The sequence below is a fragment of the Triturus cristatus genome, chromosome 4_2, assembly GCF_964204655.1.
Source record: "Triturus cristatus chromosome 4_2, aTriCri1.1, whole genome shotgun sequence".
Taxonomy (NCBI): domain Eukaryota; kingdom Metazoa; phylum Chordata; class Amphibia; order Caudata; family Salamandridae; genus Triturus; species Triturus cristatus.
In genome coordinates this window covers 408,959,811-408,987,597 of record NC_140586.1, presented here as the reverse complement: position 1 = coordinate 408,987,597, position 27,787 = coordinate 408,959,811, and the positions used below count along the sequence as shown (strand labels likewise).

Here is a 27,787-nt window from a genome sequence, read left to right as displayed (position 1 = left end):
ACACGAAGTTCCAGAAAACAGTTAGTGCTCTTAACCCTGGCCAAGTATCAGGATCAACTACGGCAAAGGCTCAGAGAAAAGTTTCACATGGTTCTTTTTCAGAATTCTTTTGCAGTTTTATATAGCGCAAACTTGATCCTAAGGTATTAGAATGCTTTTACATGAGCACCAGTTACATTGCACAAGTGCATTTTTGGTAGGCACAGGTAGATTAAGTGATTTGCCCAGAATCACACGATGTTGAGCCTAACCCGAGACTCTAAGCTGGTTCCCCAGTTCTAAATAAGCAGCTCTGGTCGTTACAGCACATCCTCTCTTCCTCTCCCCCTCTGATCTTAGCTGTATCAAAGAATGGAAGCACACTTCTAAAAATAGGGTGATACCCCAATGGGGTTCTTCATTGGCCAGTTATCTTGATCTGCTCAGCCATCATGCAATTAGTGGCCATATTGGATGAAGAATTCTTTACCCCAGTTGCGGGAAGGGGCAGAATAATTGGCTGGTTCGGGCAATGAACCCCTTGCTTTGTAGGATGGGGGGGGGGGACTCACATATGTTTGTGCCACACAGTTTGCAGCTTTTACATAGGATGCCAGACCCAAACCTTCGTGAAAGTACAGCACCAGGGCCAGTCTCAAAAGCATCAGTCTGCAAAAGAAGAGTCCGTGCTGGTGCTGACTCTGTGACCCGTTTAAGGGCTTCAAACGATTTGATTTGATCATCTCCCCAAGGAACCTGGTGAGACTGCAAGGTCTGGGAAATGAGGAAAAACATTATTTATTTGTCTATTGCTATTGTTGTTACTGTTATTTGGCATTAGTAGAAGGCCATCTTCCGTAGTCCACACATGACATGAGACAAGCTCATACCTCACTGTGTGTGCTCCTTGAAAGGAGGGTACTCTGGCTCTCTGCCACCTGATTTGGGCGCTCTCTGTAATTTTTCAAGGCAAGAGCCTATAACTGCTTTCACTGTCAAAGCAATCACAACTAACATTAGCAAAGCCAATAGCTTTTGGCTTAAATCTGAAAGAGCCTCTTCATTGCTGATTGGTGAATTAGTGTGTGGTGTATTGTGGATGTTGAATGAGTGAATGTAAGTATGAATCAATGGGTGGATACCTGAAAATTTAACTACGTGCACTGAATCACTCCTACAGTCACTCCATCACTCATCCATGCACTCAAGTATCCATTCACCCACCATTGCCTTATTCTTGCATTAACCCACTCAAACATCCACAGTGCCACCGACAATCTCGGCCCCTTTTTTTTTTTAGAAAGACAAATTGGTTGGCCAGGACCTGTTTATGAATAAAGTTGTCTCTAATTTAGGGGATGGTGTCAACAGATTTCCCCACCTGACAGAAGAATATAATAAATAATTATATCTTGCCTGGATTACTTCTTCAGGGGTGATCAGCACTGCATGTGGTTTATGTGATTTTTATATCAAGATAACATATGTCAACATGCTTACACACGTGTTTATGAACAGCCCTCTTCAAAGAATTACCTTTCAGGTAGAAACTATTGCAACATTTGCATGTAAGGTTGTTAGCGAAATTGGTTTTTAATGATAACTTATTTGTTATGTTCAGCAAACCACCAAGTGACATGCAGGAAAATATTTTTCTTCTTTATACCGTATCATCTGGCTCATGGGGATGATAAGTAGAATCTGCATTATACAATTCAATGAAAACAAAATTAAAGTGTTATAATTTATGCAGTGCGACAGAGTACAACAGGCAAAATCTGTACTAAAGCTCAGTGTTTCAGTATTACAATTATGTTAATTGATGCTGTCAACATCTTCTTTAATTAATACTATACAATTGACAGCGTAGGAGAATACTGGATTTTTTTTATTACATACTATGCTTTTTAAATTTATAACAAGTCATAACGTTGACAAAAAGCACAACAAATTGCGTACAGAAAGCATTGGCATTTTGAACGGTTGCACATAAAGGATTTTCCAACACAATGTATTTCTCAATGTGTATTTGAGACCCTGTGCTCCTGGTTGTTGGTATCACGTAAACTATGTATTTGGCATAGCTTTACTCCATTTTTCTCTAGAAACATTTAACAACTAAACCTTCATAGGTACTAAAAGAAGTTTGCAACATGCAAGGAAAATCACAGGGCACGAAAGGTTTAAAATCAATAGTCTTCGGTAGAATACGGGTCTTATTATGAGTCTGGTGGTCCTTCTGTAGGACTGCCACTGCTGCGCCCACAAGGGGGCCCCCAACGCCACGGTGCATCCGCCCACCGTATTCCGAGTTGATTCTAGGGCAGGCAGGTGGTGTAGCAGTGGTCTCACAGCTGTGGTATGTTAGGCTCATAGGAGAGCCTAACATGCAGTCCACTGCCATGAGAGTGCCGAATACACATTCCTGCACAGTGTGGCATGCACCATGTCATGCATGCCACACCGTGCAGGAACGAAGGTGCGATTGTAAGGGGGCACAATGTGTGCCCTCCGAATACACCCCATGTCCAGATGTGGCTGGGGACCCTGTCAGGTCCCCCTTACCTGCATCTCCACCACCTTTTCTTGGCAGACTCCCCACCACGAAAAGGGCGGTGGAGAGACAAGTCGTAATATGCTTGGTGGTGTCAGCATCAGAACCGTCAGCATATCACTTCCCCCAACCCCACGGCCACCGCCATGGGATCCTGGATCCCGGCGGAGGTGGCAGTCCTGTGGCAGTATGACTGCCACACTCTAAATACTGTGGGCAGACCCGCAGTGGGGGCTGTGGCCGTACTGCCACTGCGAGTATGGCGGCCCTTAAGACCGCCAAACTCGTAATAAGGCCCAAAGTGTTTTTTCAGCCTTAAAGTCTGCTATAGATCACGTTTAATTCTTGAATCTGAAGTGTAGTGAAGGAACACATTTATCATTGTGAGACAGAGGTTGGATTGTCACTTTAACTAAGTTGCTATTTTAGAATAAATTAACCTTAGTTTTTGAGCTTTCAGACAGTTTAAGCTGCCTGTCACAGACCCTGCCAACCCTTGCTCATGATTGGACGCTTTCTTGTCAATCTCTGCTTCCTGCTCTTGATATGATGGCTTTCCTCCCTATTCTGTGTTTGTCCTGGTCCTGAAGCACACATGTTTTTTCTTTACTTATGGTAGGATAAGGTGTGTCCGTCCACTGCTGACGTCTTGAACTGCTTGTTTTTTTCTTTCACGTGTTGTTTAGCATTAGATGGGAGTGCATGTCTTGCTCCTTTTCTTCACAGAGCAGATGGTGGCCTGGATGATGCACTTTCAGATGTCTCTGCGTTCCACCTTGTTAATCTTATCTTCCTCTTCACTGCCACTCTCATACTCCATGGTGGGAGCTGCTCTTGGCTTTGCCAGCGAAGGATGCCCTTAAAATGAGTCCTCGTTAGCAAAGCCGATAGCAGCGTTTAATTTATAGAAAACACCTAATGGCTGCCACATTGCATTACGTAACAAGATGACACAACACACATTGCTAACAGGAGTAAGTGAATTGCAGCTCAGCCATGGAAAGAAATACCCCATTACATTATATCTGAGTGTGTAAGGTGGGGGTTGCCTCATATTTCACTTGATTTACTGATGTGGATTTTCTAACTAATCGACAATCCGCTCCATCACGTATGGGGAAACATTAGCACCGGAAATATGCAGCTGTCATGCATTTGTATCAGTAATCTTAGGCTGTTTATTAACTAACCAATCAGTAAGGACATGTATTTAAAATGCAGCGTGAAAACTAGAGTAGATTGTTACATTTTGCAAACGGTACTTCTGGAATTAGGCCCGACAGATATTTCACAGCTCTGAAAGGCCAGGCTTTGGCATCAATGCAAGATTTTACATTAAATTAATGTTCTATTCACGCTCCTGCACACAAACAGACGTTCTGTACCAGCACAGTAGATTATGTCGATGTAAACAAAACAATTGCACTTGAACTAACGGCCTACGTGTTGCATGTGGAGATAAGTGCTGTATGTGACAATCAGAGGCTGACGTGTCCTTTTTCTGTTTTTGTGTCAGCAGAACCACATCACCGCCTTTGCAGAAATCACATGATGTCGAAGCGGATGCGGGCTCCCTGCACTGGACCTCGTCCCTCTTCACTGTCCACTCAACACCACCGAAAGATAATTGATTCTACAACAACAACTTTTCTGCTCCATTTTAGTGCTTTTTTCAGCGTTGAAAATATTGTCTACACTTGAAGGTTGTTTTTTTAATGAAAAAAAAAATGTAATTGTTTTCTTAACATTCCCTAAAAGCCACTGGACCATGTGTAAAATAACGTGGATTAGTCAAATTTGTAAAACTCCTATTTTTGGTTAATAGAGCTTTTCAATGAATTTTGTGTTCAGCTGTACAAGTCATGTTTTGGTTCACTTTTTGATTCCGTAACACACCTTCACCTGGACTCAGATGTTTAGTTCGCATGACATCGATGACACTTCAGCATTTCTCACAATGTACAAACTGATTTATGTTCTTGCCTTCGGTATTTTACTACGATTCACTTTAAATATAATTTATATTGTTATTTAAGACTGGTGCTTCTGTTTTTGAATAAAAACGCCAATTTTTACTGTAATAAGTAATGTATCATAATTAAAAGTTTATTTATTTGGATTCTTTTTCTGACTCGGTGGTAAATTACTTGGTATTAAAGAGTGTTCATTTTCCCCCGGAAATGAAAAATTAGGCATTCGTAGGCTGATAATAGGTAGTTCGCACGTGCACATTGTGACAGGTGCTTTCTCGACAGTGGCTACCGATTTTGAAAAAATTACTCCTACGGTCAGCGGCGTTATGAATCCCCTAGATTAACAGCTACAATGGGTGCTTGCACGGAGGCCAATGGGCTGGTAAACTGAGTTATGCTAAAGCTCAGATTACTTACTTAAGGATCTCTTCAGTTACCTAAGAGAATAATACGAGGACAGGACTCAAGGGTTGCTAAATGAGCAAGTACAGAAAATGAGATAGGGAAAGAGTAATAATGACAATGGACAAATAGGACAGAAGTTGAGGAGAACTGTGGAGATAAGAGAGAAAGGTAAGAAAAAATAAGGCGAGAAAAAAAGATGTCTGGATGCAATGGAAAAAGGGGAAAATTAAGGTACGAAGGACTGTTGAAGGGAGAGTACGAGTGACTTCCTCTGCCAACTGTGACCTAAATGTTGAGGGGATCACCATCAAAACCTGAAATTCTAAACGACACCGCAGACGACTCCAACCATGACCCCCACTTTAAACCAATCGTTTCTGAGACAGGAAGATACACTTGCGTGTCCAGAGGGCTTTGTGCAAAGAGATCCTCTCGGGTAGGGGGCAATACCATAGGTAGGGTTTATTACCTCATAATGGCTCTGTTGCAAGCCTGTTTGCCTATGGATATCACAGTTTCTTTAAGGTTTCAAATTGTTCAATCGATGGTTCCATAAATACACTTGATTAAACGACTAGGACACACCGCTAAAGAGCACACAAAACAAAAAATGCATGTAAGGGTAGGTGGAAGCACCAATTGACCCCTTCAATAAGACTCACAACATAACAGGGGTGCAAATCACATACCCTAAAATAAGTGACCTCCATAAATCCAATCCATTAGATTTGAAGTACCTTAAACCATTTTCTTTCAAAAAGAGCAATACCCCATAAACATTCATATTAAACCATTGAAAGACATCCACAATTACAGAGACAAGCTTATTGGCTTCATCAGTATATTCACAATCACAATATATCAGATTGGCTGCTTTTTATGAAAACATGGTACATTTCAATCAATCTTCACAAAACATTTTGTCTTCCATCATATTTAAGAATCAAGCTTAATAGCAGGCCCGCAGGATGGAAGCCACTATACTCGCACTCTACTCACTGGGAATACAAGCCATGCCTATCAATGGAATAAAAACCAACACCAACCGCTCCAACTGCTTCTACTCAATTGCTACATCAATCAGGCACTGCACCAGAATAACCAAGCACTTGATGACCAGGCAGCCATCATTGGAGACCTCCTTATTAAATACCCCATCACAATCAACTCATAGTCAGGGACTTTCAACAGATTGCTTGGTAAGTCCGCAGAGGATAACAGACCAACAAAAGAGGTTGCTTTATTGCAAACTCTATTTGACAACTGCTCCATATTTTCCGCTCATAGTCTCAAAAAAGTAATGGATCAAACATAGCGTCTGCTTCCAACATACAGGAATATTTCTACAATCGGCTAGCTATTTGTCAGCAACCCGCTATCCCTACAGCCAAACAATTTTGACATAGATGATTGGGCAGAGAGAGGCATAGGCCCCTCAGAGCATCTTTTAGACTCTCCACGGAAGCATCCCACAAGTTCACATCAATAGGTGAACCCACGGGGGAAGAACACCACAAAGTCCAATGCAGGATAAAATAGACCACGAAGCTTGGATCATATTGTCTACCAGGATAGCTAAAAACGACCAACCAGAAACTTCAAGCAGCCCGGAGGCTCTTAGATCACTGGCCCACTCTTCTCAATGACTTACACCTGGTGCTGGGTGGAAAATCGGACGCCCACCCAAGCAGGGGCAAAACCATTAAACTAGGCACCGGAACAAGGAAGTACTGGAGATGTTTGCAAGTAAGTGGAAGCTTCGAAAGGCCTTAAAAGCAAAACGGAGGAGGAGACAATGCACTGCAGGGCGACACCACTGGACCCCTTTGAGCAGCATACAAGAACACACATGGGAGCAACATACCAAATGGATAGAAGTCACCTGAGTCAATATATTTTCCCTTCTCAAAGGAAAAAACCCTGCCTCTATTCTGGATATACATTAATCAAATTAGCAATCACTGCCAGTCTAGGGAGAACAGAGTATCCGATAGTATAGGTCAACTACAGTAAACAGCTGTACAGCGGCTAGATGGGTGCAATGCAAGCCTTCCACCCTATCCAGACATCTAATCCTCAAAACATCCTGGGCCTAGATATCCTAGAAGCTGAAGTAATTAAAATCATCAAACAAATGAGGAGTGACAGTGCGCCAGGACCTAATGCTGTACCGGCAGCAGTTTTTACATCAAATCAAACCTTCTGGGCAGGGCTCCTCATGCCACTCTTTAAACATGAGTTCTTTACAGCCACCATTCCACCTACATCACGGCCCAATACTGCATCCAATCCAGAAAAAATGGGCAACCGCTCAAATCCGGACAGCTACCGGCTAATAGCGTTACTGAACACTGAAGCTTAGGCTTATGCCTGCATCCTACTAGCCGAACTAGAAACCTGGGCCACAGATAAAAATATCCTTCCCCACACCCAGTCAGTAGTCAGATCGGGCCATCCAACAACAGAAAAAAATAACAGTGCTGGAATACGTTCCTGGAGAGCTACTCAGAACAAACAGCTACCTCTATTTTGCTGCTTTATGGACTATAGTGCGGCATTCGACAGATTCAACCTGGGAACTCTATGACACAAACAAAACTCCTGGCGGATACCCTCCATACTTCTTTCTGCACTGTCACTGCATCAGCAGACCTGGGTGAGGATCAAAACCAGTGCCACTACAGTATCCGCCAAAATCCCATTAAAAAACAGCCTAAAACAAGGCTGCGTATTAGCCCCGCTACTCTTCAACCTCTAAACAGCCGATCTGCCAAGATCATTGGCAGGCACAAGCCTGGTTGCCCCATAACTACAGGGTGTACGTCTACAGACCATGCAGTACGCCGATGACATTGTCATCATGGACTAAACAAGAACGGGTCTACAAAGAGCCCTCAACACTCTCAATATATACAACACAATAAATAAAATCCTGGTAAACCAATCAAAAAACAAAGTTATTGTCTTCAGGAACCATCCAAGAAAGAAAACCCTGCTCTGTCAAATAGGCAGATTGGACATCACACCATGTACCAGTTACAAGTATCTGGGAGTGTGGTTTAATGAAAGGGCAAACCCAGTGGCCCACTTCAATCATCTCAGGTCCAAGGGAGCTGAGGTGGTACACAGCCTGAGATGCCTAAACCGGCATCTGCGCAGCTCTACTGCCGAGCCAATGTTAAATGTCCTACGTGTCAAACTGCTGCCGGCTCTGTCCTACGGCCACCTGGTCTTCACAGGTATATTGGGCCTATTTCTTGCAAACCATCAAATATCAGCCTATAGGAAAATATTCTCCATTCCCCAGCATGCAAGGAGGGCCAGGCTGAGGCTGGAGTTGGGTCTGGCAAGCACAGACCTTCACTGTTTAGGCGACTTAATGACTGTTGCATCTGTATCCTGCGGGCCCGAGCCCAATCCCTGAAAGCACAGCAACAATCTATGTTCGCTGACAATCTTTCCCCCTGCAACTCACAGCTGCACCTGGCAATTGGCACAGTAATGATCGAAACTACAAATCTGACTAATCCAAACATCCCTTTGGTAATGTGGAAAAGAACAATAAATAAACAAATCAATGAAGTTTCATTTGAAAGAGACATTGCAAGGCTTTCACAAAAACCCCTCTTTACAGCCCTGGATGCCTCGTACATCAAGGGGACAGCTGCTAGCCCTCCCAATTCACGATTTTAACCCGCTCTGGGCACGGAGGAATGGGGGTAATGTGCAGGCTTTGTAACTACAAGCACGAGTCTTGGCTACACCTGCTGTGCTGTTGCCCTCACCTTGCCAACGACCGATGCCACCTTTTGCTCGCACTTTGCTGGGGCATATTCCTTAGATAGCTTCAGACCTGTACCACTGTATTTTAATATATTGTCTTAAACGTGTCGTCTTTTACAATCACGTAACGCTTTTAAACATTAGCACTTCGTGCAAAGGTTTTAATTAACTGTGCACTTAACAACGATAAACTGATGCCTAATAGCGTTGACATAAGTTTTTATTAAAGAAAAGCAATACCTCCCATCTTTGACAATAACATTATTTTTGCTTTGAATAGGTTCCCTTAGAACAACTCCTAACCCCACAACAAACAAATACACACTATCCCACGATCATCACAAAAAGTATGTCACATTAAGGGGGTCATTAGTATGGCATATACCCCCGGGAAACTGGACCGCCCGCAATGCATGTGGCGTTCCCACAACTACAATTAGGATGCGCCTGCCACACTGACGGGTGCATCCTGCATTCATGACATTGCGGCGGGCGGTGCTTTAAGCACCACCCGCCGCAATGCCACAAAAGCAAGTTGTGCCTTTCAATGCACAACGTGACAGGCACCGCGCAGTGCCTGCCACGTTGTACATTGAAATGCAGGGGGGTACCATTGATACCCCCCATGTGCACTCCCCAGAATCCCTGGGGGCCCGCTATGGGCCCCCAATGTCAAAGTCTACATGCCTTTCCGTGGCGGCAGGCATGTCCCCGCCTGTATATTGATATGGATGGCGGTGTCTACCAGACACCGCCACCATGTTAACAGCTTTTCCACCCGGTGGGCAATCGGGCGGATTGCCTACCGGCGAAAACCGGCGGACGGTCTTTCCATCTGCCGGGGTCCCCCCCGCCATAGTAATATGGTGGGGGGAATTGGCATGCGGGCGGGAAAGAATGTCGGGTGGATCGCCACCGCCATGCGGGCCGTGGCAATCCGCCCGACATTCTAATGGGCCTCCTAGTGTTTAAAATAGTAGCCCTGCTTATCCTGGGAACCTGCATTCTCTCTCCTGGAAGACTTCGTGTCACAATATTTTCTATTTATCCAAGGTAGCCTATGACATTTACACGAATCCAAGAGACTTTCAGAATACTTTTAAGGTAATGTAGGTGCGCCCGGTCCCTTGAGTTGCACCAAAGAAATAGGAAAATGGTGCCTTCTCAGGCACGCTGCTGCTCTTCAGAAGCACAGGTGTTGTTTCATATTCCGTGGCTGTTTTCTCTAAGTCCAGGAGGTCTTTCATTTTGGAAGCAGCCTGAGACAACTGAGCATTTTTAGAGAGTGGGTGCATACACTTAAGTACATTGGGTGTAGCATTCTGAACCATATCTCTTTACGATTGTTAAAGATAAAGCAGCATAGGAAGTGTGTATGGGATGCATAGTGACTTTCCTAATGCATAATGGATTGCACCTCCCCCAGCAATCTGTCAACCTTTTTTCAACTTCTCAACAGCAGATATATACACTGAATTTTGCCTAATATTACACCAACCGTACATACCCTAAAGGAAATGCAAAAGTACAATTCTTAAGAAATCCTGGGTTAGGTGAAAAAAGCTCTCTCCATCGTGCTTCGTCTTTTTGTCTAATTGACCCTAAAATGACTGAAAGTAACACGAGGGCTGCCAATATGTTTCATGAAGAAGTGATGATTGTAGGACTTTAAAAAGTTGCCTCAGATATACATGGGACCCACTAATGAACTGAACAACAACACACGTGGTGATGCATAGAGATATCACATGGGATTGCACTGCAGGGAGAGTTGGACTTGTCACCAGAAAACCTCAGAATAATAAGAACCTTCAAGAGGACTTCTTCGCTAGTCCAGGATCAAAGATCTGGTCATGCTTTGGAGGTCCACCCAGCATCAAATGCAGATCAACTCTCATCCCATGTAAAAGAATGATGAACTCATGGTGTGTGGAACATACACATTGCTAATGTTATCGCATACATTCTTTGTAAGTACAGAAGTTGGGTGTCAGGATGGTACCAGTGTCGTATATAGTGGCATTGTGCTACTATGCAATAAAGTTCCAAATCTGGCACTTCCTGCCATCTTTGTCATATGGTAATGTTAAAATGTTCCAACTGATGCAGGGTTGTTTTTCAGCCCAGATTTGTTTAATCAGTGTGTTGTGGAGCGTGTTGAAGAAGGTTTTGGGCCGTGGAATGGGAATATTCATAAAGAGTTATTAAAAATGGGAGAGGACCATCATCCTAATAATGGCTACCCTGCCTGCAAGCAATGGGGGGGGCCTTAATCCAGATCTCCGCCTGTGTCTCCATGCGTTCCATTACTGGGCCCTTGTTTTGTTGCAATAGAGTATCCTTATTTCGGGTACGGATTATGCCAAGGTATCTGACTGAGTTGGTAACCCAGCCTATAGGGAAGTCTAGCTGAGTTAGCTTTATGCAGTAAGTGAGGGGGAGGATTTTGACCAATTAATGACCAGGCCGGAGTGTTGCCCGAGTCATATTATGTCACGAATAATGGCTGAGAGGTTGGTCGTTGTGTCTCTTACAAACCGCAAAATATCATCAGGATAAGAGGAGATGTTGTGTGGGGAACACCAGACCTATATGTGAATGACCTTCCTGCACAAGACGTGCATGAGTACCATGGCTAGCATAAATAATAGCTTGTAGCCTTGTACCTCTATCTGTTAGTATGGGATCTGTTTGTGTGCCATTGATCAAGATGCGGGCCACTGGTTCCACCTAAAGAATTTTGGTGAGTGCAATAAGGTTAGGGGGATGCCCACCGTAGCTAATATTTGAAAGAGAATAGGCCACTCTAAAGAACCAAAGGCCCTCTCTGCGTCAAGGAGTACCACCGCAGCTGGCACATGTGGAGCTATGTGATCCAGCATCACAAATAAAGTACGAAGGTTAATCGATGTGGATCTGTGGGGCACAAATCCAGACAGGGCGAAACAGATTATGAGCCCCATTAGTAGAGTACGTCTGGTGGCAAGCACCTTCGCCATTATCTTATTATCAAGATTGTTCAGAAACATCTGTCTATAAGTGACACATACAATGTGCTCTTTCCCTGGTTTAGGTAATGGCATGATCAGCACTTCACTGGTAAAGGAGGAAGGATAGCTGTCTGCACTGCTTCAGTGTAGACATTTAGGAGATGGGGATTAGAAGGGTTTTGTACATTTTATAAAATTCACTAGTCAGTGAGACCAGCCCAGGAAAGCTTTCAATGGCAGCCAGAATCTCCTCGAGTGTAAGCGGAGCACTTAGGAATTGTTGGCGTCTCTGGTCCAGCCATACCATAGCAATTTGGTGAAGGTACTCCTGAGTGGGGGATTTGTCTGGAGGGTCGGTGTATAGTTGCCCCCAAAAGCGGACACGTTTCGGGTAATGTGCCCTCAGTGATGAAGAGTGTGTCCCGTGTTTCGGTATGGATGTGAGTTATGAATGTTCGATTCTAACAACTTTTCAGTAATCTGGCCAGTGTTCTGCCTGATCTCACTCCCTCACTATTCCAATGGACTTGCGCATGTTTATCTAGGAATGCTACCTCACTCTCTGCAAATTCCCTGTATTGCAGTGGTGTTCTTGATAATATGGGTGAGATGCTGCATGTGGATGAATCTAACTGTGAGAGGTTGGTATCAATTTTAGAGAGTTGTGCACATATGGCTTTCAGGACGCCTGCCTGCTTGCATAGATATTGCCATACCCCTAATGTATATATTAAATGCCTCCCAGACTATAGTGTGCATGGAAACCGATCCTTCGGTCAAGCTGAAGTATTCCACAATTGCCTTATGGACATTACCTCTAAAGAGTTCGTTGGTGTGGGCTTCACTAAGGAATCCCCAAGGGGGAAGATCGACTCTATGGCAAGGCACATCATTTGTCAATTTGAAAGGAGAGTGGACTGATAAGGTGCGTGGAAGAGGTGCAATGTTGGAAATCCATGTCATGACACATTGGGTGAGGATCAAGTAGTCTATACGGGGCTGAGTGGAACATGTGCTCCCGGGCATGAGCATGTGCTATTCGCCAGGCTTCTAGAAGGTCGTTAATATCCATGATTCCCTCCAGTATTGTGTTTGAATTATATTATGGTTTTAAAAGCACCTGCTGCCACGTTCCTGGCCTCCAGCAATTTTCAGGCAGCAATAAAAATGTCAAGATGACTCCGGTGCTTACTTTTCTTCCTAGAGAGAGATTGGAGGTTTGTCTAATGTAAGTAATGGTAAGGTACCACAGAGGGTTAATATGCCTGCTACAAAGAACATGTACCATTCAGATCACAAAGTGCATACAAATAGGTAAGTAGGTTGCTGCCTTTGTCTAAGAGATCCTTTGTTACTTGCAGTTTATAAGTAATAATCCTAGCACAGAAAAGTGAGCTATTAAGTGTCATCAAAGAGAAGCATGCAAACTGCAAGGTATAGATTAGAGCGTTATGATTTTTTCCTAAATCTTTTGTTATCCTAATGTTGGAAAAAGGGTTCATTTGGATAGAAATCATACTGATTATTAAAAAAAGAACCCCCAACCTTGGTGTTAATTTTAAATACTTAGTCTGTGCATATCCAGACCAAGCACTGTCAAACTTTCCTGTCTACCGGTATGGATGACATGTGACACCTAACTCATGTAGTCCTCTGTCTTATGGAGCTTTCTATATACCAATTTACACACTTACGATTGATTGTCGCTGTGTGGTGTGTGTGATGTAAAGTGCTCTGACACCCTACACTGATATGAGTGGTGGCGGCACTATAAAACTAAATTCCTCTGGACCAAACCCTCTTGGACTTAGACAGTTCTAGGATCAACACCCATGGGAGCACCGGAGTACTCTAGTTACCTCTCCCAGGGATGCCGGGTGCATTGGTGTCAAATGGTGTTGGGTTGCGTCGTTGTTTTCAGTGGCTGCTGGCGAAGAAGTGCTGCTGCCGGGAAGATGCGAAGTGTCCGAAGAGATCCAAGCCTGAATCATAGATGTGAAGAACCTGAAAGCAGAGGGGACAGAGTCTGGGTCACTTGCCAGTGACCAGGGGCACGATAGACGAATGCCCACCAATGTCAGGTGTTTTCAGGTGAAGAAGGTGAAGCTTGACTCTTCAGCCACAAGGTCCAGGAGGCATCAAGGATAACCAGGAGCTGGATTCGAACTTTCCCAGAAAGGATGTCGAATGCTGCAGTGTCAGTGCCTGGATTGGACACAACAAGCCTTGGCAACAGCAACCCACGCAGAAAGAAGAACGATGCTTCGGTGTGGACCAGCAAGGTCTGAGGGACTCCCCCATCTAGGAGGAGTGAGGGCACAACTGGAGAAACCAGGGAAGCCCAAGGAAAATCAGAGTTACCTTCACAAGGACCCACCAGTCAACGGACCAGGGATCGCAATGGGACCTCAAGCAGGAATGCAAGGAGCATGCTCACGGAACACTCATGAAGTGTAGGCCCACAATGTTTGGTGCAAAAGGTGCTCCGGGTCTGGGCTGCAAGCAACCCAATGCACAGCCTTGAGAGTTGTCGGGAAGCTGATGCACTTGCAAATGTGCACAGTGTCCAGGGGTTCCGGTTCAACAGTACCCACGAGGGCTATGGGTCTCAGCTTTGCTGGGGACTCGGTTTGGCCTTTAGGAAGTCTGGAAATCCACTTCTGGTGTTGCAAAGTCTTCAGCATCCGGCAGGAGCTTCAGAGATGCAGACCAGACAGATGCGTCTTTGGTGCCTGCCAAGCAGGGGAGTAACTTCTTTACTCCAAGGGAGATTCTTCAGTCATCTGGTGTTGAACAGATTATCGAAGTTCCAGGATTCAGTTTCAGAGTTTCGTCCAGGGATATCTAAAGTTCTGTTTACAGAGGTTCCTTCTTTATATTCCAAGGAAGGGGTTGGACTAACTCAGGGGACCCACCTATGGGAGGGTTTGGAAAGACCGGTGGCTACACCCATTTCCTTTGTCCAGTTTCCCACCAGAGCAGGGGCTGGTAGCCCCTGCAACCGGTTTGAGCTGGACTTTGCACAGGGACACCAAATCTTCCCCAGTGCAGGACTTCAAAGCACTCCTGGAGTGCTCCCACCCAGCCCTAATCCACTAAGGCCTGGTAACACCTCCCTGTGACAGGAAACCTATTGACCAGGCCTCCCCTGCTGGAGTTTCGGTCAGCAGCAGGAGGCTAGACTCGTGTCTGTGGCTGCAGCATCCATTTTGTGATGCCAAGGCTCTTTTAAGCTGGTACCGGGTATCCCGGTGCTGACATGTCTCTCCCTCTAGAAGGGTGGGATCATACTCCCACACCAGTTACTGGTGTGGAGGTATGATTCCAAGGGTTTTGACAGCAAACATGACATGTTTCAGTGCAGCCAGTCCAAAGTTAGCATTTACGATTTGGTTATAATGCACTTAAGAGTATATGGTCAGGCTGCATCACAGACAATCCCGTAGAAGCGATTCCGAAGGCTGCAGAGGGGCTCTGCTCATGCATGGGCATCCTCTCACACACAACCAAGCACCCTGCCTTCAGGATTGATAAGGCCTGCCATAGGGGTGACTGATAGGTTTCTATGTGCAGTGATAGGTGAGATATAGTGAACCTATATCTCTGTAAGGGGTGCATGCACCACCTTACTCAGGCTGCAGTAGCAGACCTGTGTTGTCATTTTGGAGGGTTTCCCAGGGGTGGCATGATACATGCTTCAGCCCCTGGTAGGCCTCTGGGGTACCTATGCCCTGGGTACATAGTATACCATATACTAGTGACTTATAAGGGCACCTCAGAATCCAATCTGTTGTGTACCTAAGGTACTAGGAATCAATTTAGAGAGGAAGCAGCTAGGTTGGTGTCCTGAAAAGCAGGGCCCCAGCCCGACTAAAGTAAAAAAACAGTGTTACACCAGCAAAAAGTGTGGATAACCATAAGAAGCAGATCCTACTCTCCTACACAATCCCCCCCCCCCCAACGCAGGGACATTAAACTAACCTTGACCAGTTGAGTCTTCATGTTCTAAGTGGAAATATCTGGAGAGTCCATCTGCATTGGCATGGTTACTCCCAGGTCTACGTTCCACTGTATGGTCCATCCCCTGTAGGGAAATGGACCACCTTAAAAGTTTGGGTATTTCACCCTTCATCTGTTTTAGCCATGACAGGAGCTTATGGTCTGTCTGAACAATGAAGCGAGTACCAAACAAGTATGGCCTCAACTTCTTCAGAGCCCAAACCACAGCAAAGGCCTCCCTCTCAATGGCTGACCAACGTTTCTCTCTGGAGGTCAGCCTTCTGCTTATGAAAGCTACTGGCTGATCCTGACCTTCATCATTAAACTGTGACAGTACAGCCCCTACCCCCAACTCAGATGCATCTATTTGCACAATGAACTTCTTGAAGTAATCAGGACTTTGCAGAACGGGAGCAGTGCACTTGCCCTGCTTCAGGTCATCAAAAGCCTTTTGACAGCTAACTGTCCACTGAACCTTTTTGGGCATTTTCTTGTAAGCAAGGTCATTCAATGGGGTCACAATGGATCCATAAACTTTTACAAATCTTCTGTAATACCCAGTCAGGCCTAAGAAGGCTCTCACCTGAGTCTGGGTAGTGGGAGCAACCCAGTCCATTATGGTCTGCATTTTGCTCTGCAATGGTTGAACCTGGCCTCCACCTACAAGGTGGCCCAGGTACACAACCTGACTCTGCCCTATCTGGCACTTAGTAGCCTTGATAGTTAGGCCTGCCTTTTTCAGGGCCTCCAAAACATTCCTCAGGTGGACCAGGTGATCCTCCCAGGTAGAGCTAAAGACAGCAATATCATCTAGATATGCTGCCCTTTAGTCTTCCAGGCCTGTAAGGACTTGATTCACAAACCTATGGAAAGTGGCAGATGCATTCTTCAAACCAAAGGGCATTACCACAAATTGATAGTGCCCACTAGGGGTAGAAAATGCTTTGCATCATCAGCTAGTCTGATCTGCCAGTAGCCAGCTGTCAAGTCAAATGTGCTTAGAAACTTAGCTGAGGCCAAAGTATCTATCAGCTCATCTGCCCTTGGGATGAGATGGGCATCAGTCCTAGTGACTGCATTGAGACCCCTGTAATCCACACAAAACCTCATCTCTCTCTTTCCATCTTTGGTGTGAGGTTTAGGCACCAGGACTACTGGACTAGCCTAAGGGCTCTCTGAGGGTTCAATGACTCCCAAATCCAACATTTTTTGGACTTCTGTCCTGATACAGTCCCTGACATAATCAGGTTGCCTGTAGATCTTATTCTTCACAGGCAGACTGTCCCCAGTGTCCACTTCATGAATGCACTAGGTAGTCTGACTTGGAGTCGGAGAAAACATATGTCTGAACTGGCTGAGAAGTTTTCTTCAGTCAGTTTGCCGCTGGACAGCGAGGCTGCCTGCCAAGGCTACACCATCTACTGATCCATCATCAGGGTTCTGAGAGAGCAGGTCAGGGAGTGGGTCACTCTCTTCCTCCTGTCCCTCATCAGTAGCCATGAGCAAGCCCATGTCTGCTCTGTAAACACATGCTTTGAGCCTATTGATATGGAGCACCCTATGGGGGCTCCTGGGAGTTCCAAGGTCTACCAAGTATGTAACCTCCCCCTTCTGTTCAACAATTGTATGGGGGGCACTCCATTTATCTTGGAGGGCTGCTGGGGCCACTGGCTCCAACACCCACACTTTCTGCCCTGGCTGGTAAACAGTCAGCACAGCCTTTAAGTCATGCTAGGCCTTTTGCAATTCCTGGCTAGCCTCAAGGCTTTTAGTTGCCTTTTTCATATACTCAGCCATCCTGGAGCGGAGACCAAGTACTTAGTCCACTATGTCCAATTTAGGGGGTTTGAGAGGTAACTTTCATCCTTCCTTCACCAGACACAAAGGACCCCTAACAGGATGGCCAAACAAAAGTTCAAAAGGGCTGTAACCAACCCCCTTTTGAGGCACCTCCTTGTAGGCAAACAAAAGGCAGGGCAAAAGGATGTCCCATCTGCGCATAAGTTCTCTGGGAGTCCTTTGTTCATGTCCTTTAAGGTTTTGTTGAACCTTTCAACTAAACCATTGCATTGTGGGTGATAGGGTGTGGTGAATTTGTAATTCACTCCACACTTCTTCCACATTGCAGTCAAGTAACTAGACATGACGTTTGCACCCCTGTCAGATACTACCTCCTTAGGAAAACCCACTCTTGAGAATATACCTAAGAGGGCCCTTGCCACCACAGGTGCTATAGTGGTCCTAAGTGGAATGGTTTCTGGGTACCTTAATGGCATGATCCACCAACACCAGGATAAATCTGTGCCCTGATTCTGTCTGAGGATCCATGGGACCAACTATGTCAATCCCAACCCTCTCAAAGGGAACCCCCACCACAGGTAGTGGTATCAGGGGGGCCTTTGTGGTTCCACCTGCCTTCCCACTGGCTTGACAGTTTACGCAGGAGCGACAAAACTCCTTAGTGTCTTCCGACATGTGGGGCCAATGAAAGTGAGGAAGAATTCTGTCCCAAGTCTTGTTTTGGCCCAGGTGTCCTGCTAGGGGAATATCATGGGCTAGTGTCAGAAGGAAGCCCCTAAACTTCAAAGGTATTACCAACCTCCTGGAAGCACCAGGCTTGGGGTCTCTACTCTCTGAATATAGGAGTCCATCATCCCAATAAATGTTATGGGTGCCACTAGCATTCCCAGCAGCCTTATCAGCAGCTTGCTTTCTGAGGAGTTCAAGAGAGGGGCAGTTTTGCTGCTCCTGGCTCAGATCTGCCATGGAAGGGCCCCCTGTCCCAAAGAACTCAACCTGGTCAGGTTCAAGCTCCTCTGGGACAGTTCCTTCGTCAGGTCCAAGATCATCTCCATCAGGAGGCTGATCTGTATTCTGAGTCAGGGGGGGGAGGCACTGCCTTGACCCTATTGCTCCTCCTCTTGGGAGGCACCTGGCCCATTCTTCCAGAATCCAGGGCCTGTTCAGTTTTAGACATTTTGGGCCATATGTAGGTAACATACTATTTACCGATTCATAAATACCGAATTTTACCGATTCGGTATTTATGAATCGGTAAATAGTATGTAGGTAAATAATCGGTAATTATTACCGATTCGGTAAATATCGGTATTTATAAATCGGTATTTACCAAATCGGTAATAATGCATCCCTTCCCATTCATTCCTATGGCCCTGGAGGCCCATAGGAATGAATCGGAAGCCAGTTACTATTACCGATTCGGTAAATACCGAATCGATAATAGGGGAGGCATTATCATGGGTGGCAGGGTGTCACATTGACACCCTGTTGCACCCCTGATTCGTGCATGTGTGCACATGTGGCGCACATACATGCCCTAAGTGCATGTATGTCTGCCACATGGCACTTTTCAAATAGCACAAAAATGCTTTTTGAAAGGTATTCGTCATTTACCATCAACTTGTAGTTGGTGGTAAATAACGAATCCAGACACCAATAATGCACTCACTTGAGTGCCCCTACATAGCATTTCTGGATTCGGTAATTTACCGAATCGGTATTTTACCGATTTCTGAAAATTCCGATTCGGTAAATACCAAATCCAGAAAATCAGCCACCTACATCTCAAGTGCCTCAATACCGGTCGGTAACGGGATTTTTACCGATTTTCGGCCGTTACCGACCGGTATTGAGGTACCTACATATGGCCCTTTGTCCTGTGACCTAGGGCCATATGTAGGTAACATACTATTTATCGATTCATAAATACCAAAGTTTACCGAATCGGTATTTATGAATCGGTAAATAGTATGTAGGTAAACATTCGGTATAAATTACCGAATCGGTAAAATTCGGTAAATGAATACCGAATCCACAATAACGGCCGGAATCATGAAGCGGTATTTACCGAATCGGTAAATACCGAAGTGGTATTTACCGATTCGGTAAATACCGAATCGGATTTTACCGAATCGGTAATTCAAATATACATCACTTGAGGAATCAGCCAATCCTGTGCAAGGCCAACCCCACCCAACCAGGAAGTGGCCACACCCAGGCAGGTGCACACAATCAACAGACTCTGGAGAGGCTGGTAGTGCAGAGCAGAGCAACAGAGCCAGTGCCTGATTGTGAACAACAAACTGACACAATGTCCAGCCAGGAGACAGAGAGAGATGAGGTGAAAGGAGGAGAAAACAGAAATTCAGCCCAAAGGAACTGCAGGTACTAGTGGAGGAGGTGGTCAAGCAGCACCAGAAGCTGTTTGGAAAGCAGTCCCTGCAAGTGCCTGAGTCAGAGAAAAGGAAAATCTGGCTGGGAATCCAGGCGCAGGTCAATGCAATAGGAGTGACCCCCCGGGACATAGACGTGCTGAAGAAGCGGTGGTACGACCTCCGTATCGTCACGAAGAGGAAGATGGGGGAACTGCAGAAAGAGGCCAGCCGGACAGGAGGGGGAAGGAACAGGGCACCTGCCCTGACAGAACTTGAGGAGCTGGTGGAGTCAACAATTGAGCCCGAGAGTGCCGTGGGGATTGGGGATGCAGACAGCTCTGCCAGAGCCGCCACCAAACAAGGTAAGACGCATGCACAGCAATGTGGCCCCCCCCACCCCTATACCAACTCCCCAATTGGGCAATGAGAATCCCACTCCAGTACAGGTGTTAGTGCATAGTAGCAATGCATTATGGGAGATGTAGTCACTGAAACCCCAAACATGAGAAGAATAGCACAGGACAACAAGGCATGTTACACACATTAGCGAGAAGCAGGCAGAGGACAATGAGAGAGTGTTTCAGAAATGTATTGTGATGCTAGCAATGCAGGGCTTCAGGTACACTGAGCTGATGTTGCATTTCTGTCCACAGACGATACTTTGCGCAGGACTCCACGTGAGAAGGGAGAGAGGGCACCCCGGAGGGACAGCTCAGAGAAGGCCACCACAAGTTCTGGGCAGAGATCAGCACCACAGCCAGCCTCACCACCACAGCCAGCCTCACCACCACAGCCAGCATCGCCACCCCAGCCAGCATCGCCACTCCTGCTGGAGTCACTGGCATCAACACCACCTGCATTGCTCAGGTCGAGGAGGCGTGCTGCTTGCAGGTTAAATGTCTCGGAGTCCTCATCTGAAGACTCGAGGGGTGCGGAAACATCCACTGTGCCCCTGGATGGTAGCCATGCCAGTGTGCCCTCCGCCTCTGAGGGAGCACACACAGATGCCAGACGTCGCCGCAGGGCTCGGATGCAAAGTCCACCTCCACAGGGTGAGAGCCATGGAGTTTTCTCAGGGCTGGAGGCCACCATGGTCAAGATACAGCGCCTACAAGCAAAGGCAATAATGTCAGTACAGCGCAAAATGCGGGGCCTCAATGATACCTTGGGCAATATTGACAAGGGCATAAGCGCTATGGCTGAGGGAATGAGTGAGATGGCTGCTGGCATGCGGGACATGTCCCAGTCTGTCATGCTGCTGTGCACAAAGATTGATGAGAACAGAGCAGCACGGCGCCGGGAACGGCAGAAACAAGAGCATCACACAAGGGTAGTGAACCGGCTGGCAACTGCCACTTCGCTGCTCTGCAGGCGCTCCGTGGCAATGCAGGAGGGGCTTGAACACTGCAGCAATGACGTGTCAAGGGGGATGGTGAGGGTCACGAGTGCACTTGAGGTGCTGCTAACAAGCCAGTCTGCCACAACTGGTGTTGTGGATGCTGGGGACAGCGAAGAAACCACCAGCAGGAGCAGCATTACCCCCCCTGTCCCAGACACACGGAGGAGCAGCAGGTGGCATGGGGCTGCCACTGGTCCCACAGCCAGTGAGGACGCACAATCAATGGCATCCCGCACTGTAGTGCGTGGGCGCCGACACTGATGCTGCACACAATTGCATGAGACTATTGGGTAAAGTAACCCTTAACTTACAACAAGTGCTTGCACAATATTGATAGGAAAGTTTTTCCTTTGTGTTGTGGCGTAGTGCCGCATGATTAAACTACGTCATTGCATCCAACTACTGGCTGTGTCCCCTTACTTACTCAGAAATAGTTGCATGTGATCTCTGCCCGTCTCACTCTCCCATCTGTTGCTGTTGCCACTCCTGCTGCGTTGGCCTCTGGCCGTGCAGACTCATCATCATTGTCCTCAAAATCACTTAGTTCCACCTCTGTACCTCTCTTTGTGGCAAGGTTGTGCAGCATTGCACAAGTGGCAATGATCTTGCAGCAGATGATGGGTGTGTACTGGCGTGCGCCTCCACTTTTGTGGAGGCAGCGGAACCTGCTTTTCAATAGTCCAAACGTGCGCTCCACCACGTTGCGTGTTGATTTGTGTGCCACATTATATCGTCTCTCACTCAGGGTTGATGGGTGTAGGTAGGGAGTGAGGATGAATGACCGCACGGCATATGCACTGTCGCCTAGGTGAGTAAGAGAGTACCATCAGTCACATGCCTCAATACACAATAATTTGCAATAAGTATTAGGGAGCGTCACAGTGATTTACCTAGCAGGTATCCTTCTCCAAATTCTCCGGCAACCAGTCGTGTGTAGATCCCACTGTTCTGGAAGATGAAGGAGTTGTGGGTGCTCCCAGGAAACTTGCTACGATCTCAGTGATTATGTTCCCTGCATTGCAGATTACCTGCACATTTATGGAGTGGGTGGACTTTCTGTTCCTGTAGATGTGCTCAGTGGCTGCTGGTGGGCAGATTGGAATGTGTGTGCCATCAATACAGCCTATGACATGCGGGAACTGTGCCATCTGGTAAAAGTCTGTCTTGGTTTTCTGCAGTTCAGCCTGTGTGTTTGGGAAGCTGATGTAGTGTTGCATTCTCAGCATCATGGCATCCAGGAACTTCCTGAAGAAACGGGACAGGCAACTCAGGGATACCCCGCCTACCGCAGCTATCACCCCCTGGTAACTGCCAGATGCAAGTAGATGTAGGCTACAGAGAACCTGCACATGTGGTGGCATGGCATGCGCCCTTCCCGTTGGCTGGTCCAGGAGTGGGTGCAGGTCCCTTATCAGGTCCATGATGGTTTGGGGGTGTAGCCTGTACCATTCATGTATCTCAGCCTCAGTCTGTTGAAAGAGTGTGATGCGCTGTCTGTAAATGCGTTCCTCCCGTCTCCAAATCCTCAGACCTGCTGCCTGTAGACGTAGGCGCCTTGCAATCACATACAGAGCGGCCATGGTGTTCATGCTGTTGCATTTTGGGATTGCTTATATGCACTGTTGCTGATTACCACCTGCTTTCATTCTGAGTTAATTACCGACTCTTAAATACCGAATATACCTACATCTCTTTTCTCGTTTTACGACTTCATATTTGCCGATTTGGAAAATATGTATTCGGTAAATATGAATCGGTAATTTAGAATTCGGTAAATATGAATCGGTATTTACCGATTCATATTTACCGAATCCTTCTTTTTGGCCTCCTACATCTCAATTGGCTAAATACCGGTCGGTAACGGGATATTTACCTAATTTCGGCCGTTACCGACCGGTATTTAGCTACCTACATATGGCCCCTAGTCACAGCAAATACATGTGCAGGGATCCTTAGCATTTCTGCATGTGTCCTGAGCTCCACTTCAGCCCATGCTGAAGTTTCTAGATCATTACCAAGCAAGCATTCAACAGGGAGGTTTGCACTTACCACAACCTTTTTGAGGCCAGTTACCCCTCCCCAGGAGAAATTAACAACTGCCAAGAAATGGTCTGTCCTGGTATTGCTAGCATTGGTCACTTGGTACATTCACCAAGTATAATCTGCCCAGGATCCACAAGAGGTTTTGTCACCATTGTGAAACTTGCTCCTGTGTCCCTGAATGCCAAAGCCTCTTTTCCATTAATCAAAGGCTGCTGTCTGTATTTGCCCAAATTACTGGAACTCACAAAGGAGGACATGTCCATGCCCCCATCACAGATCAGAACAGCCTGAGTTGGAACTCTGACTAGGCCAGAGTCCATCTCAGAACACAGGGTTAACCCTACTACACCCTTATTCTGAGTATTATCACCACCAATTGTAGCTGAACTAGGGGGAACAGTTGCCTTAGGGGCAATGGTGGCTGGAGTTGAGTCTTTGGACTTGGTGCAATCACTAGTCCAGTGAGTTTTCTGTTTACAGATCTTCCACCAGGGTTTCTTTTGGCCTTTTCCTTTGTTAGATTGGGACTCCCCCCCTGAAGAAGATTTTTAGGGACCTTGTGAAGTCTTCTGGTCTTTACCTTTCTCCCCACCCTTGTCAGAGTTCTTTGAATCTTGCTTCTTCTGGTCACCACCTTGGTTCTGAACCTTCTGCCTCACCGTGGTTCTGACCCATGTGTCTGCCGTCTTTCCCAATTCTTGGGGAGAGGTCAGATCAGAGTCCACCAGGTACTGATGCAACAGCTGATTTTGACAATTATTAAGGATCTGCTCCCTCATAATTAAGTTGTACAATCCTTGAAAGTCATGCACCTTGCTGCCAAGTAACCAGCCCTCCAGAGCCTTAATAGCACAATCTACAAAGTCTACCCAGTCTTTATTTAGTGCCTTTTGGGTATCTCTGAACTTTAACCTATATTGGTCAGTGGTTAGGCCAAACCCATCAATCAATGCACTTTTCAGACTGGAGTTATCATCAGCATCCTCCTCTCTAACAGTGAGGAGCTTATCTCTGCCCTTGTCTGCAAAGGAGAGCCACAAGATTGCTGCCCACTTCTCCTGGGGGACGCTCTGTACTTTACAGGCCCTTTCCAATGCAGTAATCCATTTGTGGATGTCATCCCCTCTTTGGTAGGGAGGGATAATTTTGTTTAGGTTTCTATGGTCATGAGACCTCTCCCTAACAATAGGGATGTTGCTGCCACCATGGGACTCTAGTCCCATCTTTTGTCTACCTCTATGGAGCTCTAGGGACTCCCTTTCTAGGGCTATCTGCTCTCTCCTAATCTTAAGCTGAGCTTCTTCATAGTGGAGCAGTCTCTCCCTCCTCTCCTGAGAGGTTTCCCTCATATGAGAGGAGACAGAGGTCCCTATGGCGGTGTCAGAATGGTTAGACTCCTGAGAAGGAGACATGGACCTTCTAGGCACACTCCCAACTCTTCCCGGTGGAGTAAAGAGAGGGTCATCATGGCCATCTTCCTCACCTTCAGGAGGAGTTCCATTTTCCAGGTCAGGATCATTGTCATCCTCCTGGCCAGCTCCAGAGGTCAGGTCAGGGGTGTCTGAACCCCTAGGCCCTTCCTCATCAGCTGCCCCACCCACTCTACCTACCCCATCAGACCCTGAGGTCTTTCTGAGATCAACTAGGAGGAGTACCTCCATGAGGCGTTGGGTGTTTGCACTCTTGCCTGTCTTCAACTTCCTAGTACTATTCAATGCTCTCAATTCCAAGAATGGGAGTTTGTCATACTTGGAGGCTAGAAGCCCACTGGCTTCTGGCAGGGACCCACTGGTTCCTGGCCTTGAAGACATTACTAGTGAGGTGTGGTGTATGCGCTACCTACTCTAGTGTGGCCTACTAAACTCTCTTGAGTTGTAGAAAGGGTGTGATAACCCCTTGACACACAACTCTAAGTTCAGTAGAACTTACTGTATTCTAAAGCTTGTATTATATGTACCTTAGGTACCTTTAGTGGTTTTCAGTTAGTCACTCAATTGAGATTATCTGGTAAAAAAAGAGCAAGCTGGAATCCCACATGCTGCACAACAATGTGAGAAGTTGGCCTGGTGTATGCTGTCCACTAGTTAATGTGGGCATCTTGCATCAGTCCAAACAACCCCTTATTGATGATAAGTTAAAGACAACCTTTATTGAAAGCTATCCTAGTGGTAGCTATGGAGAGCAGCCTTCAGGCTAAGTCTTGAAGGAATGTAAAGCAGCTTTTTTTAACAGTCTATAATCTCTTGAGTGGCTAAATGAAAGGAGACCACACCAGGTATATATAAAATATATGTATTTATTACTAAACACACCCCTCTAGTCTCTTTATGAGGCTAGAGGCAAAAGCACATAAGTTACACTTCAAAGTATTACAGTAAAGTAGCACAATACACGTTAGGCCCTAGGTGCGGACCAAACCATATACTAAAAAAGTGGAATAAGAACCAGGACTTAACTAGACACAAGGCCTAGAGCCTGTAGAATTGCTGGGACCCCAAGGAACCACCCAAGGTAGTGACACCGGGGACACACGCGGCTGTGTGCAGTGTGAGAACACACCCGCGAGCTCCCGTTAGCTTCCATGGGGAAAGTCGCGGTTACATTTTTAGAGTTAAAGGACACTTAGGAATGGACTAGGTCCAAACCCTCTTGGACTTAGACAGTTCTAGGGGCAACACCCACGGGAGCACCGGAGTACTTGGGTTACCTCACCCATGGAAGCCGGTGCATAGGTGTCAAATGGTGTTGGGTCGTGTCATTGTTTCCAATGGCTGCTGGCGAAGAAGTGCTGCTGTCGGGAAGATGCAAAGTGTCCGAAGAGATCCAAGCCTGGATCAGAGATGTGAAGAACCTGAAAGCAGAGGGGACAGAGTCTGGATCACTTGCCAGTGACCAGGGGTAAGATAGATGAATGCCCACCGATGTCGGGTGTTTTCAGGTGAATATGGTGGAGCTTGACTCTTAAGCCATGAGGTCCAGGAGGCTTCGAGGATGACCAGGAGCTGGATTCGAGCTGTCCCACAAAGGATGTCGAATGCTACAGTGTCGGTGCCCGGATTGGACACAACAAGCCTTGGCAACAGCAACTCACACAGAAAGGAGAAAGATGCTTCGGTGCAGACCAGCAAGGTCTGAGGGACTCCCCCAGCTAGGAGGAGTGAGGGCACATCTGGAGCAACTAGGCAAGCCCAAGGAAAATCAGAGTTACCTTCACAGGGACCCACCAGTCGACAGACATGGGATCGCGAAGGGACCTCGAGCAGGAATGCAAGGAGCGGGCTCACGGAACACTCGTGGAGTGTAGGCCCACAATCTTTGGTGCAAAAGGTGCTCGGGGTCGGGCTAAAAGTAACCCAATGCACAGCCTCAAGAGTTGTCGGGAAGCTGATGCACTTGCAAATGTGCACAGTGTCCAGGGGTTCTGGTTCCACTGTACCCACGAGGGCTACGGGTCTCAGGTTTGCTGGGGACTCGGTTCAGCCTCTGGGAAGTTTGGAAATCCACCTCCGGTGTTGCAAAGTCTTCGGTGTCGGGAGGGAGCTTCGGAGATGCAGACTGGACACATGCATCTTTGGTGCCTGCCAAGCAGGGGAGTAACTCCTTTACTCAAAGGGAGATTCTTCAGTCATCTGGCGTTGAACAGATCGTCGAACATCCAGGATTCAGTTTCAGAGTTTCGTCCAGGGATATCTAAAGTTATGTTTACAGAGGTTCCTTCTTTATACCCAAGGAAGGGGTTGGACTAACTCAGGGGACCCACCTATGGGAGGGTTTGAAAAGAGCGGTGGCTACACCCATTTCCTTTGTCCAGTTTTGCGCCAGAGCAGGCTCTGCTCATGCATGGGCACCCTCTCACACAAAACCAAGCACCCTGCCTTCAGGATTGATAAGGCCTGCCATAGGGGTGACTGATAGGTTTCTATTTGCAGTGATAGGTGATAGGTGAGATATAGTGAACCTATATCTCTGTAAGCGGTGCATGCACCACCTTACTCAGACTGCAGAAGCAGACCTGTGGTGTCATTTTGGAGGGATTCCCAGGGGTGGCATAATACATGCTTCAGCCCCTGGTAGGCCTCTGGGGTACCTATGCCCTGGGTACATAGATACCATATACTAGGGACTCATAAGCGCACCTCAGAATCCAAACTGTTGTGTACCTAAGGTACTAGGAATCAATTTAGAGAGGAAGCAGCTAGGCTCGGGCCCTGAATAGCAGGACCCCAGCCAGAGTAAAGTCGAAAAACATTGTTACAGCAGCAAAAAGCGGGGGTAACCATAAGAAGCAGATCCTACTCTCCTACAGTCCATCGTCATCTCTGCCAGGGGTACATCAGGCTGCAGATTCAGCGCTCCTGCTCGAGTTCCTATATTTGAAGTGCTTTGTGCAAAAGGAACTGGCATCCGTGGGTTGGTGAAGATATGAGTTTTGTAATGCATGGCAATCTTCAGCTGTGCCAGGTAAATAAAGCATACTGTATTTATCC

General features: G+C 46.6%; 1 protein-coding gene across 2 annotated transcripts in view; it reads left to right on the top strand.

Annotated features, from left to right (window-relative positions):
• PLPPR5 (phospholipid phosphatase related 5) overlaps nucleotides 1-4,594 on the top strand; it is a 1,037,368-nt gene extending 1,032,774 nt beyond the window's left edge. Inside the window, exon 7 of one of the 2 annotated variants that reach the window (XM_085601860.1) lies at nucleotides 4,053-4,594. In XM_085601860.1, coding sequence (XP_085457986.1) covers nucleotides 4,053-4,085 — 33 coding nt within the window. In that variant the 3' untranslated portion in view covers nucleotides 4,086-4,594. Of the gene's footprint in view, nucleotides 1-4,049 lie in introns of both variants that reach the window. The other variant, XM_085601859.1, reaches the window with a different exon arrangement.
• Nucleotides 4,595-27,787: the final 23,193 nt, after the last annotated feature.